Below are 21,239 nucleotides of genomic sequence, written 5' to 3' on the forward strand. Positions count from 1 at the left end.
CTTGTTCGAAGGACATAATTTTCTATAAATTTGGCAAAATGGAGAGAAAGAAGGGCTGGGAAAGAGAAGAATGTTGAATAGCTCTAGTAAAATATAAATGGAGTATACAAACCAGTTCTGGAGAATCAATAATAACTTGGCATTGGTTTTGAAACCTAGCTGGTGGCTTAGAATGTGATTTCAGCCCATCTGCAGTTTAATCTGTTTGCTTGACACATTCATCTGGGCACCTGTGGAAAAAGCACTAGGGTATGTCTATACTGGAACTGGAGGTGTAATTTCCAGTTTAGGTAGACGTAGCTGCATTAGCTCTCATTGAACTAGCTTGCTAACAATTGCACAGTAGCCACAGGTGCACTGGTAGTGGGATGGGCTAGCCATCCTGAGTACATACCTAGGTTTTCAGAAGGGCTTGTACTCTGTGCAGCTAGCACAGATATGGAAATTACACCTTCAGCTACAGTAGAGACATACCATACCAGTAGGGGAGCTACTGAATTTAATGCTTTTAGGACTTCATGAAGAGAGAGACAAAACAATCAGGCGTAGCTATAGCAATAACATTATAATCCAACAGTCTCCGCCATTCTCATGTCAGTACTCCAGACCCAGCAGCAATTCCCATCCACTCATTTATTTTCTTATTTTTATTTATTTATGCTTCAGATATTATATAGAGAAATCTGCCATTTATATGCTGTGGCTATAAGACCTGCTAGTGTTCTATAAGGTGAGGAAGTACTACAGGATCTGTCATAACACCCAGTTTGTTAGTATCTTGCTCACAAATTGTTGTTTTTCTCACTTTAAAGCCCCATGCACCAGGCAGAAGTTTCAGAATGCCATACTGACCGATAACAACATGGTCTGACTGGAAAACAGGTTGACCTCTATAGCCTTCTACGAATAAATAAAATCCTACTTTGGGAATGTAAAATCACACGTCATTGTTAGTCCTGTTGAATATATCATGGGCTTCTCTCAGACTGTCCTTAATCAGTTGAGAACATGCAAAAGATTACAACTCCCTGAAATCATCTTAAGTGGGCATTAATTTTGTTTAATAGGTGCTGTGGATTGGACAGAACTACTTTTTTACCATTTAATTGAATACCAAATAATCAGCAACAATATTCATCAAACACTAGATGCAAATACTAACAGTTGACATTCTTTGGATGTTGTAAGATCACACTGGTAGCAAGATATAGAGTTGATTAGCATTAGGCCTCCTCTAGTAAATATACCTTCTGGAGCAAGGAGTCCATCAAGAATTTGTGCATGTGTCCAGTACATTCAGGAGAGCTACTATTTGATGAAATTGCAAATTTCTATTCTTCGTATTCACAAAATGCCACAGAGATGTTATGATGGATTTGGTGACAGTTCAGCTGCCAGTTTTTTAATAAGGGGCTCACATTAAAAATATACCTCTTTACCTGAGCAAGATGATGCGTATTACAGGTACTTGAACTCACAGAGAGGCTGGATATGAGGGACTATGGAATACATTAATTTAAACAAAACCATTTCATCGTGAACATAATCAAGGATGGAGGCAATATCGCTAAACTAAACAAAGCAAAAATATCGTGCATTTCACTGGAAATGTTTATACTCTTTTTCTGATAGTATAGTACAGGGGTGGGCAAACTTTTTGGCCTAAGGGCCACATCGGAGAATAGAAATTCTTCTTCGAGTGCTTGTTCACGTCCATTCCACATTAGGTGTGCGCACTGCTTGCACGAGCATCGAAAACTTTTTCCCTTAGCGGTTTCCGGCGGGGCCCCCCGAGTGGCACCACTGCGCCTTGCATATATACCCCTGCCGGCCCGACCCGCTCCAGTTCCTTCTTACCATCCGTGGCGGCTGGAACAACCTCTCTTTCTCTCTTGTAGAAGAGCAGTCCCTTAGTCTTTAGAGTAGCTGTTATCAGTTAGTTAACATACCTTTATTGTGGACACTTAAGTGATTAGGTGCTTGGAGGCTTCCAGCACCTGCCCCAGGCCGCGGGGCATGCCCCAGGCCAAAGCTTCAAGGCTTGTGCCATGTGCCACAAACCTATGCCAGGTAGTGAGCCCCACAACTCGTGTCTATGTTGCCTGGGGGATTGACATCAAACTGAATGGTGTAGGATTAGCAAGGCATTTAAGCCAAGAACAAGGAAAGAAAGAGACTTCCATTTAAAGCAGCTGTTGATGGAGGCCACATTGCAGCCACTTTGCCCAGAGCACCCAACGCCAGCTCAGGCTTCCTGGGTGCATAGTGCCCCGGAGCCGTTGAGAGACCCGGCACCGGCCAAGCACCGTAAACTGTCTGCCCCAGAGCGCCAGACTAGGCCCCGGCACCGCTCATCCTCCCTGGTGCGGCCCCCGGCACAGCCGAAAGGAAGGTGCGGTCGTTCCCCGCACAGGAGGCCAGCGCCTCCCAAGGTCCCGAGCACCGATAAGAGCGGGAAGGCCGTGGTACTGGCGCCGACACTGGCGGTCCCGGCAGCACAAGCCCTACAGAGCCCAGACCTAAGTGAGCTCAGTGCGGGCTCGAGGGCATAACGAATCAGCTCTCCACGCCTGGCACCTTTGAGGCTGCAAAGGACGTCATCGAGCTGTCAGCGGCAAGTCCCCTCCCATATGGGGAGAAACCTCTGGCACCCACGCTTTGGGTGCCATCGAGGGGTTAGCCGGCAATGGTGTGCCGCTTGAGGACATCGTCCCAGCACCGCTCCTGGAGTTGGTCCCGGTCGAGCTCCGACTCCGCGGACTCACAGTTGCCAGGGGCCCAGAAGGAGGTAGCAACAGCGGGAGTGGGTAGGCATGAGGAAGCACCGGAAAGTGCACACCGCTCTCCGGCACTACCCAGAGACTGGCACCAGGAGGAGTTGAGACGGCCCTTGCCAGAGGACTCCCGCAGACGGTCCCGGTCCAGGGAACGTCAGCACAGGTCCCAGTCCCGGTCCAGATCCCGGTCCCGGGTATACCGGTACCGCTCCCACTCCCGCTCAGCCATGAGCCGCTCGTTCTCCCGCCAGCAAAGATCATTGGCACCGCTGTGGCCTTCGCGATTGGCGTCGCTGCAGTCCAGCACTGACTTTGGCCACTATAGCTACCCGCACCAGGCCCCAGACAGCAGGGCCCCTCAGGTGGGCTGGCAATCCCAATTGGGGCCACCAGGCCATTGGCCCTTCTGGACCCCCTGGGCCTATCAGGAGCGCCAAGGGGCCCCGCCCAGGGCAAGTTACTCAGTGCAGCGGTCCCGGTCCCCACACTGATGCCAGACGGTGCTGGAGGCTGCAGTATCCAGGCCTCCAGCATCCCCCCAGGATAAACCGGAGAGACCGGCACTGAGTCCGGTGCCGTCCCATGGACTCCCGGCCCGAGCCAGAGGCCTCTCCCACGGGAGAAGGGGAGCAGGAGGACCAACCCGATGGGGTCGAGCAGCAGCTAACCTCTTTGTCATCCCCGGATGAGGCGGTGGCGGGTACAGAGGTATCCGGCCCTCCACCAATAGAATAGAGCCCACCAGGAGTTGCTGCGCAGGGTCACCCAGAACTTGCGGTTGCAGGCCGAGGAGACGGTTGAGGACGCCATGGTGGACATTCTGAGCCCCAAAGGTCCATCCAGAATAGTGCTCCCGCTCATTGAGACCATTCAGTCCAACTATAAGGCCATATGGCAGACCCCGGCCTCCAGCGCTCCAACGGCCAAAGGACTTTGCCCCATCTAAGGGCTATGAGTTCCTGTTCTGCCACCCGAGTCCATGCTCCCTAGTGGTCTCAGCAGTAAACGGCCCCTAAGGCCAAGGAGGCAAAACGCCTGGACCTTTTTGGCAGAAAGATGTACTCATCTGGGGGCCTTCAGTTGAGGATTGCAAACCAGCAGGCCGTCCTCAACAGGCACAATTTCAACTCGTGGGTGGTTGTGAGGACATTTAAGGACAACCTCCGGCAAGGTTCCCAACAGGAGTTCACGGCCCTGGTGGACGAGGGCAAGGCAGTAGCCAAGACCTCTCTCCAGGCCTCCCTGGATTCGGCAGACGCGGCAGCTAAAACAATCATGTCAGGGGTGGTCATGAGGCACTCAGCGTGCTCCAGGAGTCAGGCCTGCTGCCTGAGGTCCAGAATACACTCCAGGACCTCCCCTTCGAAGGGTCTGGGCCCTTCTCGGACCAGACAGACACAAGGCTGCACAGCCTTAAGGATTCTCGAGTTACACTTAAGTTGCTGGGTATGCACACCCTGGCGACCCAGAGGAATCCCTTTAAGCTGCAGCCTCCCCCTCAACACCAGTACCAGCCTCGCCATAGGCATGACCCTTACCGTAGGCAAGGCAGGGATAACAGGTGATGGCGCAACAACAACAGTAACAATAATGTGCTGGGCCAGAACCAAGGCCAGCACAAACCCCAGCCGGGCACTAAGTCAGGCTTTTGAAGGTGCGCTTGAGGACAGCATACCAGACCAGTCACCGGATCCGTCCCTTTGTTTCCTGAACCGCCTGTCCCGTTTCTCCCGTGCATGGTTCACCATTACGTCAGACCGTTGGGTCTTACGCACGGTGCGGAACGGATACTCACTGCAGTTCGCCACCCTCCTTCCCCGTCCCTCTTCAGGGACCCCTCTCATGAGCATCTCCTAGAGAAGGAAGTCCGCTCACTGCTAGAGGCGGGGGCGGTAGAGGCGGTGCCGCACAGCCTACAGGGGAAGGGGTTTTACTCCCGATACTTCCTCATCCCCAAGGCCAAAGGGGGCCTTCGCCCCATCCTAGACCTGTGTGGGCTCAACAAGTTCCTGGTCAAGGTCTGGTTCCACATGGTTTCTCTGGGCACCATCATCCCTTCCCTGGATCCGGGGGACTGGTACACTATCCTCGACATGAAGGATGCGTACTTTCATATTGCCATCCACCCAGCACATCGGCGGTTCCTACACTTCACTGTGGGCCAAGAACATTACCAGTTTGCGGTTCTCCCGTTCGGTCTAGCTGCGGCCCCACAGGTATTCACGAAGTGCACGGTGGTGGTGGCAGCCTTCTTACGGAGGAAGAGAATCAGGGTGTACTGATACCTCAACAACTGGCTCCTGGTGGGCCGATCCAAGGCAGAAGTGTGGGGCCATGGGGAGGTGGCCCTGAAATTGTTCCGCGAGCTGGGGCTCCTGGTCAACGTCCCCGAGTCCACGCTTGTACCCACGCAGAAAGTGGAATTCATAGGGGTGGTCCTGGACGCGGTGCAGGCCAGGGCAAGCCTTCCAGTATCCTGATTCTGGGCTATCCAGCAAGCAGTGGCCTCCCTGCGCCAGTTTCCAACAATGGCCAGGTGCTGCCTGCGGCTGCTGGGCCACATGGCAGCATGCACGCACGTGGTCAGGCATGCCAGACTGAGACTCAGGACTCTGCAGGCGTGGCTCGCTCGGGTGTACCGCCCAGGAAGGGACCCCCTGGACTTGGTAGTGACAGCCCCAAGGGATGTGCTGGAGTCCCTGCTGTGGTGGCAGTCCCAGCCTGTGGTTTGTGAAGGCATCCCCTTTGCCGCCCCACAACTGGACCTGATGCTGGTGACGGACGTGTCAGACCACGGATGGGGGGCTCACCTGGGGGACCTCATGATGCAGGGATTGTGGTCTGGAGCAGAGCGGTTGCTCCATATCAATGTGAAGGAGCTCAGGGCGGTTCGTCTCGCCTGCCAGACAACACTACTGCCATGTTTTATATAAACAAACAGGGCGGGGCTCGTTCCTCTCCACTCTGTCGCGAGGCTCTCCTCTTCTGGGACCTTTGCATAGCCCACGCAATTCACCTCGAGATGTCCTATCTCCCGGGGTACAAAACGAGCTGGCGGACTCCCTCAGCAGGTCGTACCACATGTACGAGTGGACGCTCAGGGCGGACGTCATGCTTTCGCTCTTCCGCAGGTGGGGGTTTCCCCGGGTACACCTGTTTGCCACCAGGGCCAACGCCCAGTGGCCGCAGTTCTGTTCGTTCCAGGGCTGCAGCCCGGGCTCACTCATGGACATGTTTGCAATCCCATGGAGGGGGCCTTGATGTATGCCTTCCCCTTGCTCCCCTTGGTACACAAGGTCCTACTCAAGGTGCGCAGGGACGGGGCAGCGGTGATCCTCATCGCCCCAGCCTGGGCCCGCCAGCACTGGTACACATCGCTCCTAGAGCTGTCCGTGGAGGCCTCAATAGTCCTGCCCCTACACCGGGACCTCATTATACAGGACGGCGGGCGGCTTCTTCACCCCCCACCTACAGTCACTGCACCTCACAGTGTGGAGGCTCTGTGGCTAAACACCCTGGAGAGCCAGTGCTCCCTTCCCATACAGCAGATTCTGCTTGGCAGTAGAAAGGCCTCTACCAGGGTGATCTATATGGCCAAGTGGAAAAGGTTCTCGTGTTGGTGTGAACCCTGACAGGGGCGGCCATGCCAGGCCCAGTGCAGGCCATGCTGGAGTACCTCCTGCACCTCAAGCAGCAAGGGCTAACCCCGTCCTCATTCAGAGTATACCTGGCGGCCATCTCTGCCTTCCATCCGGGGTTGTCGGGGGGCTCGGTGTTCTCCCACCCAATGGTGGGATGTTTCCTTAAAGGGTTGGAGAGGGTGTTTCCGTATTTCCGCCCCCCAGTCCCTCCACGGAACCTTACCCTGGTCCTCTCTACACTCATGGGACCCCCTTTCAAGCCCCTCGCTTCCTGTTCTTTCCTCCACCTTTCGTGGAAGGTGGCATTTCTAGTTGCCATTACCTCCGCCAGAAGGGTGTCCGAACTGAGGGCCCTCACCTCTGAGCCATCATATTCAGTATTTCACAAGGACAAGGTGCAGCTCTGGCAGCACCCCAAGTTCCTCCATAAGGTGGTCTCCCAATTCCATTTGGGCCAGGACATTTGTCTGCAGGTGTTCTTCCCGAAACCCCGTACGGACCCGAGTCACCGCAGCTTTCACACCCTGGATGTGCATCGAGCGCTGGCATTCTATTTGGAGTGCACCAAGCCCTTTCACAAATCCACGCAGCTGTTTGTGGCTGTAGCCGAGAGAATGAAAGGTCTACCAGTGTCAGCGCAGCGGATTTCTTCTTGGATTAAAAGCTGCATCCGGGCGTGCTATTAGCTCGCAGGTGTTCCGGCCCCGGCGGTCACGGCCCATTCGACCAGGGCGCAAGCGACTTCCATGGCGTTCCTGGCACAGGTCCCGATCCAGGAGATCTGCAGAGCAGCCACCTGGTCCTCGCTGCACACCTTCATGACCCACTGTGTGGTCAACCAGCAGGCCAGAGAGGACACGGTGGTTGGCAGAGCGGTCCTCCAAGCAGTTGTTCCGTGACTCCTACCCTCCTCCAGAGGTAAGCTTGTGATCCACCTTATGTGGAATGGACGTGAACAAGCACTCAAAGAAGAAAAAACGGTTACTTACTTTCTCGTAACTGTTATTCTTCAAGATGTGTTGTTCACGTCCATTCTATCACCCACCCTCCTACCCCTCTGTCAGAGTCGCCGGCAAAAAGGAACTGGAGGGGGTCGGGCCGAAAGGGGTATATATGCATGGCGCAGTGGCGCTACTCGGGGGGCCCCTACGGGAGCTGCTAAGGGGAAAAGTTTCTGACTCATGCACGCGGCACACGCACACCTAATGTGGAATGGACGTGAACAACAGTTACGAGAAAGTAAGTAACCGTTTTTTGTATGGCGGGCCATGAATGCTCACAGAATTGGGGTTGGGGTATGGGAGGAGGTGAGGGCCCTGGTTGGGGGTGCAGGCTCTGGGGTGGGGCTGGAGATGAGGAATTTAGAGGTGCAGGAGGGTGCTCCGTGCTGGGACCGAGGGCTTTGGAGGGTGGGAGGGTGAGAGGGGGACCAGGGCTGGGGCAGGGGCTTGAGTGGTGTTTACCTCAAGCAGCTCCCGGAAGCAGTGGCATGTCCCCTCTCCGGTCCTACGCAGAGGCGCGGCCAGGTGGCTCTGCACGCTGCCCCATCCACAGGCACTGCCTCTGCACTCCCATTGGAGCACCGGAGGGGGCTATTGGAGCACGTAGGAGCCGGAGCGGGGCCATGCCGCGGCTTCCGGGAGCCACGTGGAGCAGCCCCAGACCCACTGCCCTGGCCAGAGCATTGGAGCAGAGCCAAGCTGCGTGGTGTGGCCCCCGACCCAGCACCCTCGCTGGAGCGCTGGTGCGGGGCAAGCCCCAGACCCTGCTCCCCAGCGTGAGCTCGTGGGTCGGCTTAAAACGGTTCACGGGCCGTAGTTTGCCCACCCCTGGTATAGTATGATATAAAGTAGATTGATAATATAGTAGAATGTTGAACTTAGGTATTTGTTTTATAAAAATTTCTTCATTTCAAGGAGTTCAGACTTTCAGCATTTTTAGGCATTGATACACTGATACATACAATGAAGTAAAACTACAATTTCACAGGCCTAAATAACTGTTTGGTGGACTATGGAAGTACTGAGTTGTAGACTCAATAACACAGTTTAAAATAAGGGAACCCAAGTTCTCCCCACTCTCTAGGACCACAACATTTTAATACCCATCTTCCCAAATAAAGTGACTAATAAGAGAATTAAACTTCTCAAATGTTAATATCCTGAATAGTGGGGTCCAACCTCGGTCCAAGGATGACAAGTTGAACAGTAGGGCTGGAAGGGAGAACCCCTAAATAATATCCCTTTGCTAAGCTGTAATATCAGGAACTGCTTGTGTAATTTGAAAGGGGGTTGGTGAAGACATTACTATTATTTATTATTTGTATTACTGTAGCACCTAGAAGCCCTAGTCATGGACCAGGACTCAATTGTAGTAGGTGCTATACAAACACAAAGCAAAAGATATTCTCTGTCAGGGGAGCCGCTCACCCCAGTAAAATATTTGAAAATACCTAAAATGCAATCTAGTACATTCCAAAGAAAATAGTAAATGTTTGTCATAACTATTTTTATGAGTGCCAGGGATAAGCTATCTCAGGCAAATATTTTTATTTCCCAATTTAAAGTTTTCAATGGCTTTTAGATTTACCGTACTTAAATTTAGATTTTAGAACTATAAAAATATACAGTTAGTCCAACGAATAGAGGATCAGTTCCCAGAAAGAAGGAATGAATTGGCAGCAAGAAAAGAAGAAAGCAAGAAGCAAAGGAGAAGAGGGGATAGTCCACTGAGCATTCTATGAATGAAGACATTGTCAACTGGAAGTGTCATACAGAGATTTCATCATGTAACGGTAGATGGTTGTTCATACATGGAAAGAAATAAAGACCATATGTTTTCAGAAACTTAAAATCTGTAAAGATTTGTCTGTGCCACCCTTTTCAAAGTGTCGTCATAGTTTGTAAGTCCATTTCTCCATGCAAGGGAAATATTGAGGCTTTCCATTATGCATCACTGTTTTTTACGATTAACTTCTCATTTGCCAGAGACTGTACAGGGTCTCTGTGCCCTGTATTAAAAAGTATTAGTACAGGCTTCATATCAAACCTTACATGACTCAGAAAACACCTCATACAGATTTTAACTTTATGACTTGCTTGATTTCCTTGCACTTTATTCAAAGTATCTTGCTTAATTTGAATATTTGTGACATAATGAATGTTTAAATTGATTAATGTAACTAAGGTTCTATTGTCCTGGCAGAGACATTGATTCAGTTACAATGTGAAAGTTCCAGTGGGAGTTTTCGAGGTTAAAAATCCAACACTTGAGTCTTCTGGTACAGTGAAATTTGAGTGGCCTTGCTCCAGCACACTAGTGTCTCAGGTTATAGATTAAGCTTTTTGATATCCTGATTAACTTGGAGGTTATTTACACCTGTCTTAGGCAAAGCCTGCCGCCTCCTCTTGTGACAGTGTAAGACGCTTGTAGTAAAACTAATATGGTTCAGCCGCGCAGAGGGTAGCACTTAGGACAGAGGTCTCCAATGTGTGGGGCGGGTCCCCCTAGGGGGACAAGGAGGACCGACCAGGGGGCTTCAGTGGGGCCCCATGCCAGCCCCCACAGGGAAGGGGAGGGAGCACCACTCAGCCCATCTCCGCCCCCAGCCAGGGGTGCCGGAACAATTTTTATAGTTGGGCTGCTGAGACCCATTACACCAAACTGTAAACCCTGTATTTAATGGAAACTATTTCAAGTGAGGGTGTGCGGCAGTACCCCCATTACCCTTCGTTCCGGCTCCTATGCCCCCAGCTCTGCCCCGGTCCAGCCGCTGGACGTGACTCCATTCCTGGCCCGGGGCTGATGCTGGGGGCAAGGTCGGGAATGGATCTGCACCTGGCTGCGGACCCAGCTGGTGGCCTCCACCACAGCCTGGCTGTGGCTACTCTCCTGCCTCTGGCCACATCCTTCCCCTCCCACAGCGTCCCTGCACCAGCTCAGGGAAAGCTGGGGGGGTGGGGAGAATGACCTGGGTAAGGTGGGGTGCGACCCTTAAAGAAGACCCCTGAGTTAGGGGACGTGCACCTTCTGCACTCCACATTCTGTAAGGATGCCCTGCACATTCCTGCACAGCAGGTATTTAAGAGAAAGAGCAGTGAATCTGCTAGTACATGGATCCATTGACCATTCCCCTTGACCTAAATTTGTGGCAAATTGCTCATAGTTTATTCTAGCCATAAGGCTGGAGTAGCAGCCAGAGAGCAACTCCACTACCACAAAATAGTCCAGAGTAAATGATTCCTTCTCCCACCTTGGCTCTGAAGGAACTTCCCAGAGCACAGCTTGCAGCTCATGTGATGTGTTGGGATCAGGACTTGGCCCTTAGTCAGTTCATACATCTGTGTTGTTTTAGATTGCAGATTCAGCTAGACTGCTGTCAGGTCATGTTCAGTTCACATTTGGCAGGCTATCTGTACAACCTAAAAGGCAAAAAACTTATTTTTTGTTTAAATAAATAGATTCTGCAGAAACTGATGAGAATCCCTCATCAGGGAAAGTTTCATACTTGTCAACAACAAAGCTTTAATTGGCTTGTCAAGCCCTGCAATAAGATCTCTTAGTCTGTGGAATAGTCTTCCGAGAGTATTCATGCAAGGGTGCTGGAACAATTTGTATAGTGGGGGTGCTGAGAACCACAGAACCAAACTGTAAACCCTTTATATGATGGAAATCACTTCAATCCAGAGGGTGCAGCAGCACCCCTAGTTCCAGCACCTGTATATTCATGGGATCCTTATTGCTTTCCACTTTTACATAAATGGAAAATAGTACAACAGGGAACGGTATTGTACTGGCAAAAAAACAGATCAGGGGATTTAATAGGTCTTTTCCATCTATAAATAGTGTGAAATGAAGGCATGTTCTATAAACCCTGATCATTACATTAATTTCATTAGCAAAATGTGTAGATTTAAAAGTTTTTGTATGATGTGGCTTTTATTTAGTTTTAAGTGTCCTATCTGGGTATGCATGTCTTTGCAGCTTATGTACAGTAACTCCTCACTTAACGTCCTAGTTATGTTCTTGAAAAATGCAACTTTAAGCGAAACAGTGTTAAGCAAATCCAATTTCCCCATAAGAATTAATGTAAATAGGGGGAGTTAGGTTCCAGGGAATTTTTTTTTTTGCCAGACAAAAGACATTATATACATATACAGTATAAGTTTTAAATAATTTTAAACAAACAATTTAATATTGCACTCACCAATGATGATTGTGAAGCTTGGTTGAGGCAGAGGTGTAGCAGGGTCGGGACACGGGGGCTTATCCGTTCCCCAGCTGGAATGCTGGGAAGGTGGAGTGGGGAGAGCCAAACAATATTATAAGAGAACATTGCAGGACTTTAAAGGAGTATGTTCTCTAATACATCAGCAACCTAATAATGAAAGGTTAACCAGGACAACGTTAAGTGAGGAGTTACTGTATGGTGTTTCATTGTTCTTCTTCCAGTGATGGTCCCTATGTATATTCCACTCCAGGTGCGCATGTACTCCATGTGTCTGAGACCAGAAGACATTTTCTAGCAGTGTCAGTTGGTCTGCACCTGCAGTTTTCTGAATGGAGGGCATAAGTGACAGTGTGGGGTCCCTTTCAGTTCCTTTCTATCACCCATGGTTTGAGGTGGAACCTCTTCAGTGTCCAAAGCGTTAGCTAGCTTTCTCATTCAAAACTTGTAGATAACTGTAAATAGTTTTTAAAATCTGTTTTTAGATCATTTTTATAGTTAGTGTAGTTTAGTAGTCTTGAGAGTTTCTCTCACCCTAACATTCACCTGTATGCAGTGCCCAGTATATCCAGGATCCCAGGATTTAAGATCTGAATGGCTGGGCTTTCCCAGTCAGTAGCAACCATGACGTGCTTCTATTACATGGGGAAACCCATATTCCTACTGGTCCTTTCTGAGCTGAACCCATCAAGATCATAAATACAGGCTATGAGGCCCTAGTCCAATTGTGGCCTGTCAGACCCCCCGTGCATCAGGCAGAAACACCAAGTGTCCCTCAAAGCATAGTGATCTCTGGCTCCAGGGATCACTCGAGCAGGGCTAAGGACTCTGCCAAACAAAGGCATGAGGAGGGTAAGAGCAAGCACTCTCAGAAGAAATGTGAGAGAACCCCTCCAAGTCCTTATCCAAAAAGAGGACCTCCTCTCCAAAACTGTCTAAATTGGGTGAGACTCCATGCCCTAGTATGGGAGTGTCAGGAACTTACAATGAGCACTGTACTGGTTTCCCGGTAACAAAGGCAAGAGCATCTCAAAACTGGCCTTAGCTAAAGAATCAGGGCCATCCTTGGTATCAGTGAGAGAAAGAAGGCTGTGGACACTATTGGTACCAATGTGAAAGCAAGGCCTCCTACACCATTGGTACCAACGTGGAGAGAGAAGGAGTCATCAGTACTAAATAGAACCGCAGTAAAGGCAGCACCACTGGTGCTGCTGAGGGAAAGAAGCCTGGTCCACTCTTGTTTCAGGGGTTATATATGCTTCCGTGGAGGACATTGCTGTTGACATGGATCCGGAATCACCAGTACTGTCAGTTCCATTACTAATCAGGGAAGTACCCACACTGTCAGTTGGCCACTCACCAGTACCATCAATCATCTGAAGCATAAGACCTCCCATACCAATGGTACTGCTCATCAACATAAGAGCCCCCTTTTCCTCTGATAAGTCCCGTATCAGTGTGAGATCTTCACCATCCCTGTCAAGACCAGGGGTCAGCCCCAGTAGAGGTGCTGGGATCTCATGGACACCTTCCTTCTCACAAAGGAGGGACTGCACGCTTTCGGTCCAGTGGCATCCTGCTCCATGGGACTGCCCTATTTTCCCTATGACTCCTAACACTGGCCTTGCTGGAGCTCCTGCCATCCATATGAGACATCCCAAATCTATAAAGTCATAAGGGGAGTCATGACAGGCTTCCCATCTCAAGGAAGAGTCTCAACCCACTCAGGATCAATCTAAGGAAGAAGAGCAACCAGACCAGGCGGGACCACCTGTCCTGGCAGGGTTATCATCATCATCCCCAGATGGTTGCACCTGGCTCACCATCACCGCCTGACATCTACAGATAGTTCCCGGATCTTCTGAGGAGGGTTACAGTTACAGATCCCCCTGGAGGAAGTACAGGACACCCCTCATAAGCTACTGTACATCTTCCAGAGTACATGTCCTAAAAAGGTGACAATTAATGAGGCCTGACAGTTAAAGATGGTCTGGCATACTCAAGTCAATTGTGCTCCCACTTCAAAGAGAACAGAGAAGAAATACTTTGTGCCTTCTAAGGGAGCAGAATACTTATTCTCACACTGTGCTCTGAACTCTTTCATGGTGCAAGCTGTCAGTGAAAGGAACAAGCAAAACCACACTAGCTCTACACCTTCTTATAAGGAGGCCAAATTTTTAGACTGTTTTTGAGAAACAACTTCACTTTGGCAAGCTTACAGTTCTGCATAGCAAACTACCAAGCTTTAATGTTGAAATATGATTTTATTGATTGCAATACATTCTCAGAATTCACCAACAAATTCCGCCAAGAAGATGGACCTCATTTCCAAGCAGTTATTGATGAAGTAAATTGTAGATCGGCCCCCAGGCATTAATAGATGCAGCAGATACAGCCTCCCACTCGATGGCAATTTCATGAGACTTTGTAACCTTATCTAAACCAGGTCATCCATTTACCTGTCTTCTATCCAAAACTACAATGGCAATTTCATGAGACAAAGTAACCTTATCTAAACCAGGTCATCCATTTACCTGTCTTCTATCCAAAACTACATGCCACCAGAGAAGACAAGAAACTACACTCTCTGGATGCATGATGACCCTTGTCATTCTATCTTCAGAAGACAAAACCCTTCAGGAAATCTCCTGAACTGTTGTCTCTTTTATGGTACATATGAGAGGGCAAGCGGTCTCTTCACAGAGATTTTTCAAATGTATTTTGGGTTGCACCATCCTTTGTTACGAGTTAATGGCATCCCATCTGCCGCAAGATATTAGGGCCCACTTGACCAGAGCCCAGGGTGCATCTGTTGCTTCACTTCAAGATGTCCCTCTCCTGGAGATCTGTAGAGCAGCTCTGTTCACACTTTTGTGAACCATTATGCTCTTGTACAATCTTCTACGTAGTCAGCAGAGCAGTCCTCCAACTGGTGTAGAGCAGATGCAGACCAACCTATCCTCCTCAACGAATACTGTTTGTGAGTCACCTTGAGTGGATACACATAGGGACCATCACTCGAAGAAGAAAGGTTACTTACCTTGAACAATAACTGGAGTTCTTTGAGATACGTGGTCCCTATCTGTATTCCAGTATCCACCTTCCTTCCCCTCTACTGCAGAGCCCTGGCCTATGGCTATTTGTAGTAGAAAGGGAACAAGAGAGGCAGTCAGTCCACACTGCCCCTTATGCCCTCAGGTCAGAGCACAAGGAGAAGAGTGCAGCTGTGGACCAATGGAGTCTAGTAGCAGAAATTTTCCAGTCTTGGGCACGTGGAGTACATGCACGCTTCTAATAGAATACAGATAGGGAACCCCACATCGAAAATAAACTCCAGTTATTATACAGGTAAATAACTTTTCTTTTTCATCTCCTCTCTTGTCAGAATCACTTTATCTTAGGCCTTGTGAATTTTTCTCCTTCAGGTTACTGATTATGAAGCTGAACAATGTGCCTTAACATGAACAAAATTTATCTAAAATTGATGTTGTTTTTTAAGAAAAACAAATTACCCTTTCCATATGAAAATGTGAATGATTTTTTAAAAAATGATATAAGTTGAATAGTATTTGTTGGTATGTACATCATTTTTAACCTGTATAACATTGTGCGTAAATGTATTCTGAGTTGTTAAACTATTCCACGGGGCTTCCTGTAAATCAGCTTGCAGTTGGAATTGCCACTGGATTTAATCCACATCGGTCAGTGGTATAGGCCCAGCAGCACAGCAGTAACAGTGGGACACTGTTATTTAGCAAGAATGGGCACAGGAAAGAAATAAACAGGACACACCTCTCTGGAGATATCTGCAGATCTTTAGAAGGATTTAAATCTAGCCTCTAAACATTTGTTTAGCCTTCCTTTTGATTAATTGGTCATTTTTTTATGCATCATTCTGAAGTGCCTACAGGGTGAGTGCTGTACATGGGCAGACAACAGAGCTACTGCCCATGTTTCTTCCAGGCCTCAGCTGTTTGTCTTTAAATTGAACTATTTTATTTTTCAGTTAAGACAAGTAATATATCAGGATTTCTTACAAATACACTAGTTTTGAGGGGAGTTTTGAAGTGGAGAGAAACTAGAAATAGACTTGCAACGAACATAGCATTTGAAGTCAAAACAGCAAAATACATAAGGAGTTCAAAGAGAGTTGAGCTTGGCGCTTTTATACAGCTCTTATACAGAACTGGAAACCTCTCTAAGCTTTTTAAAAAATATTTGTAAATATATAATAGAAATGAAAATGGCTTGTACACACTAAAAATTCCCCACAATGTGAAGCATTTTGACTTTGCATGCAAGTAGACACAGTGTGGATGCTCATCACGTAGAACGCTACTGACTGGGGCTTTGTAGATGCCCTGAGGGAGGCAAAAAACCTCATCTTTGCCTCCATCACAGCCACAACATAAGATTAAAAATGTTTTATAGAAGTGAGACTCAGATAAGGATATTGTGTGCCAAATTCTAGCCATCTTCCATTTCATGTCATTTTTTGCAGGTCATCTGTGTGCTATGGTGATCTGTGAGGTTGATGGTGGGGAGAGACTGTTTTGACAGCTGAGTACAAAATATTTGTAGTGTATAGGTAGGAACACTGTTAGTCCAAATGCAAATTTTAATGTGCTGTTTGGACTTTTTTGATGATTCCATAGTCGTATACCAAACTCCCTATAGGCACATTGACACCTCATTATTGAAACTCACTGAAAACACCTGTTCCCTACTTCTGGGGGTAGGGATGGAGTGGGAGGAGGAGAAGAGGATACAAACAGTTCAGGGAACAACTTTTTAAAAGAGAGAGTGGGTTAAAAAAATGAACAAACAATAAATATATTCAAAATGAGGATTGAAACTATCATTTTTCATGGTTGAAGGATACACTGCATAAACCCCCCCACAAAACTTTAGGAAGGGTGTTCAAAAATAATGAAGTATAAGATTAATAAACAATACTGTAATAGCCCTATTAGTCATTATAATGTAGTAGTAAGCTATGGTGAGTCAGAAATAGTAGTGGGTGTGCATTAGTAGGCTATTGCTTCAATTCTCTGGTGGTTAAAGAAGATAAAAGGCCTTGGGCTAGATCCTAAAAGAGGACTTAGGCTAAGCGGCTAAGCATTGCAGTGCCTAAATTTTAGTCACTCTGCTATCTAATGGAATTTGTAACGCTGAACCAGGTACCCTGTATAACTCCTGGGGAGAGTTAAGTACCTAAGAATGGGATCCACAAATGCCAGCAAGTTGAGTGGGGAGCTGTCTAAACGAACTAATATGAAATGCTGAAGACCTAAGCCCTGGTATGACCTAAGCCCTGCCCCTCAAAGGAAGTTAGGCGCCTAAGTCCAGGTCTGAGGGAAATGCCTATTTTTGTTTGAGATTCACAGCCATGAACCCTCTCCTGGAGTTAGGCACCTAAGTCCTTTCTTGCAAAAAGAAGGTGGTGGGGCTGCCCTTTTTAGCCCAGTAGTTAAATCATTCACCTGGGTTGTGGGACAAGATTGGAAGGGGGACTCAAACTTAGGTCTCCCACATACTGGGTGAATGCCCTAGCCACTGGGTTAAAGAGTCATTCTTACTCTTTCTCTGGCCCAATAAATACTTAATTATTTATACAGAGTAGAGTGGCTTCTACAGGAGAGCTGGAGAGAGACCCAGCCTAGACTATCCGGGGTGGAGGGGGGACAGTTGAGCCCAGGTCTCCTATGTCTGTGGGGCGTGCTCTAACCATTGGGCCAAACGTTATAAGGTGGAAGCAACATCACCACCACCACCTCCTCTAGATAAGTTTTGCGTGGGATCTGATCTGTTAGGCAACCTCTGAGAATGCCTGCCAGATCAGTCCCTGCAAGCAAGATAGGAGAGAGAATGCCTAGTTTGAGGATCTCAACTGGGCACAGGACTGAGATTGCTGTGCACATGCCCAGTGGCAGGTTTAAGGGGATTTTACCAGCAGACACTTAGGTGCCTAAATCCCTTTATGGATTTAACCTCTTGTGCCTCTTAGTGCATCTGAGGCATGCAGCAGTGGCTTACTCATTTGCACTTTTTTTGTAGGTCATTGCTGTGTCCTATCAGATCATCAATACAGTGGCCCACTGGCTGAACAGTGTTCTTCCTCAGAGCTATCTGAGGCTTATACTTATAACCCCATTGTACCTTTGCCCGACTGCATAGATTTAGAAGTATATCCATTTTTTCAGGAAGTAGCAACAAAACTCTCATCTCCTTGCCCATGGATTAAAGCCATTCACTTGCAGTGGCAAGCACACATTAAATCTGTATTGTTTTTGGATGCCTGTCAGGGTCAGCCCAAAGTAGAGAGTATTGCATTAGTGGAGCCCTGAAGCATCAAAAGTATGGACTGTCATGAAATCCAGTCTCCTGGCCAGCCAAAGATGCAAAAAGGATATTCAGCCCACTACTGTTAAAATGCAGATTCATTGACCTCCAATTGTATTATTTAATTTCAGTCCCTTGTAGAGCTCATTCTTTTATATAGAATATATTTCAATCCCCAAAATAAAATGGCCTTTTTCCTCTGTTTTTATTCATTTTTTCTGACTGCAAGACTCATAAGAATGCCATGGTTTGGAGATGCTGTTGCTGAAGCTCTTGGTTTGTTGAATTTCTGTTCCTGCAACTGCTGCCATGTTGACAACAAATCATGCAGGTCCTGCTAGGTAGTGTGTTTGGGTTTGTCAGAACAACAATATCTTAAACATGTCTGAAAAGGGTAGGGTAAGAAGAGAGGGAAAAAGACGTAAGCTATTCTGTTGATCATGTTGACAAGATATTTCATTTTTTAAATACTAAAGTTTAAATGAATGTACATAACAAGGCATGGCAAAATCATTAACAAGACATTAAAAAAACAAACCTTTGAAACCTCAATTTAGATTCAGATAAATATTTAAATCTCTGGAGATTAAACAAGCACAGTTAGAGACTTGCCGTCCATTTTCCGATTATAATGTTACCGTTTAGCATGAAAAACAGGATCATCCTTTGAGTTACAGTTTCAGAGATAAAAGAAAAGGAGTACTTGTGGCACTTTAGAGACTAACAAATTTATTTGAGCATAAGCTTTTGTGAGCTACAGCTCACTTCATCGGATGTTGCTCTTACTACAAATGTTTTTGTACAGGTGTTGACTATTTGATATTAGTGAAAATGTCTTCAGATGTTTACTGGAATTTCATTTTGTATCACATAGTCCAGATCTGTGCAAAATTTGAACACGGAAAGTATCAAACAAAATCACCTTCTTTCTAGGCTTCCATCTCTGTGGATGATTAAACAACTGTATCTGTCCTTAGGATAACACATACTAGATGGGGATTAATAACAGTAGGGTACTCCTGCATTTGGATACCTTAAATTACCCAGTGTAAGAAAAAGAAAAAGGGCTTTTTTTAAATGACATACAAAGACAGTTTTAAATGCTATCAAGTCTGTGAGAGCCTTTTACACTCAAAGTTAAGGCAACACCACCTGTAAATTATTTCGGTTAGGTATAAAAGGGTTTTCAGATAAAGCTAGTAGTATTGGTGTATGTCTTAATGAATAACACAAATAAAAGAAAATCATTCTGAATTACGAAAGTAAACTGAAAAATCAGTTTGCTGTGATCTCAGAAATGTCTAGCATGTTTATGATAAAGGACACAGTAACAATTGGAGGAATACATAGAGAGAAAAGAGTACAGACAGGAGGATTTTAGGGTTGAAAATTAATTTTTAAAAATAGTCGTCCAATGCTGTATAAAGTGAATGCAAACGTTTCTCCTGTAATAATCAATTTATATTTTTATTCTTTTTTCCTCCACAGCATTTATCAAGTAGGCACAGTGTCCAGCAAAGCACAACACAGGTAAGATGGTTGCAAAATCCTAGCATGATGTCTTTTTTTCTTTGAAATCTCTGATAATGTATCTGAATGTAAAGAAATAATGCAAATCACAGACTGACTGATCAGAATTGGCTCAAATTGATTGTTGACCTGCACATAGTGTTTTTATTTACACCAGTGCAAAATAGAAATAAAACACTATCAATCAGAATGGTAGTATTTTATATATGCTTTCCACTGGTATAAATGATGTAATTGGTATTAGGCCCAAATGTACACCCTTCTTGGTATTTGGCTCTTTTGGTTACTCAAATATCGATAATAAAAGATAAACCCCGCAGCCTAAGCTTTCTCCCTAAATTGTTCCTAGAGTTTCCTAAAAGAGATCTCTCTATTTTAGACCTCAAATCCCTCCCTCCCCACAATCTCACATAACCAGTTCCACATCTCTCATCTCCAGGGTGGTTAATGAGCTGCAACTATTATAAAAAGTCAGCAAGAAGCAGTTTCTGAAGCAATTTTTTCGGAATTCTAATACCTGCTAACAGTGTGAGTCAACAAGAATTGTACTTTCTGGAATCAGGAGCACTGGCTGAGAAACAGAACTGATGTAGTCTGTTTGATGGTTAGATAAGTTGATTTCAGATTGGTAACACCACACATCTTCTTATCACTGTTTCCAAAATCACTGCAATGAAAACCAAATATATAAGTTAAAACTAGAAAAACTGAAAACACATCTGCCATATGTCTCTGATGTAGCACCTAATTCATGAGGCTAAACTTCTACTCCATGGAGAAGGAAGAACTGAGTTATGACTCTGCCATGTGAGTTATGTACACCTTATTTGTGAAGAAAATAATACTTGTTTTTGATTTTTAAAAATCAGGTGGATACAATTCGTCAGCGTCATGGGGAGGCTTGCCGTATGCCAGTGCCTCACCACTTCTTCATCAGTCTAAAGAGCTTCACCTATAATACTATTGGGGAAGACACAGATGTCTTCTTTTCTTTGTATGATGTTCGAGAGGGCAAGCAGATCAGGTAGGACAATATCAACCTCTTGTTTGCTTTTCATCACATGTGGAATACAAATATTCAAAGAATACAAAGCTTGGAGAAAAATGTCTGAACTATCTCCTCTCACCCTTGTCATGAGGAATTTTGATAGATGAATTCAGTGACTGGCAGTTTTGTGATGCATACACCAAAATATTGAAGTATGGTGTTTTTTGTGTGAGAAGTATAGTTCTCATGAAAGTGGGTGACTCAGAGCATTGACTAACAGTAGGCATAGCATGGGCAGTCATTGTACAAACTTCCAGATCAGTCGTAAAGCTTAACCTTAATGTAGTCCAGGTCTTGTGCAGAGTGAAAGTTGTTACTCTGTAAAAAGTGATAATGCTGATTTGTGCCATGTTGCATGAGAGTTTTGAAAGGAGCCCAGCTGTTTGTTTAGGTGCTTGGCTGAGATCATCAAGCTCTCTTTCTCTTGTGATCTAAGAAGGATCATAGTGGATTGGAGAGATGCTAGAATTACTATAATAACTTGTGTTCCTCACTCTGAGTTAGATATAAATACATAAATATGGCTGAAGGTATCCATTCTTCTGGCCAGTTTGACTGTACATTATGTTATAGGCAGCCGCCAGAGCAGAGGTCCCCAAATTGTGGGGCACGCCCCCCCAGGGGTGTGCAGAGCAGCGTTCGGGGGGTCGTGGCAGGGGTGGGGTGGGAGTGCC

At 46.7% G+C, this 21,239-nt stretch overlaps 1 protein-coding gene across 10 annotated transcripts in view; it reads left to right on the forward strand.

Annotated features, from left to right (window-relative positions):
* DOCK3 (dedicator of cytokinesis 3) overlaps nucleotides 1-21,239 on the forward strand; it is a 604,430-nt gene that overhangs the window by 337,530 nt on the left and 245,661 nt on the right. For all 10 annotated transcript variants that reach the window (XM_043550359.1, XM_043550357.1, XM_043550356.1 and 7 more), the window contains exons 8-9: nucleotides 19,476-19,517; nucleotides 20,387-20,541. In XM_043550359.1, coding sequence (XP_043406294.1) covers nucleotides 19,476-19,517; nucleotides 20,387-20,541 — 197 coding nt within the window. The remainder of the gene's footprint in view (nucleotides 1-19,475; nucleotides 19,518-20,386; nucleotides 20,542-21,239) is intronic.

This window comes from Chelonia mydas, chromosome 7 (genome assembly GCF_015237465.2).
Source record: "Chelonia mydas isolate rCheMyd1 chromosome 7, rCheMyd1.pri.v2, whole genome shotgun sequence".
Classification (NCBI taxonomy): Eukaryota; Metazoa; Chordata; order Testudines; family Cheloniidae; genus Chelonia; species Chelonia mydas.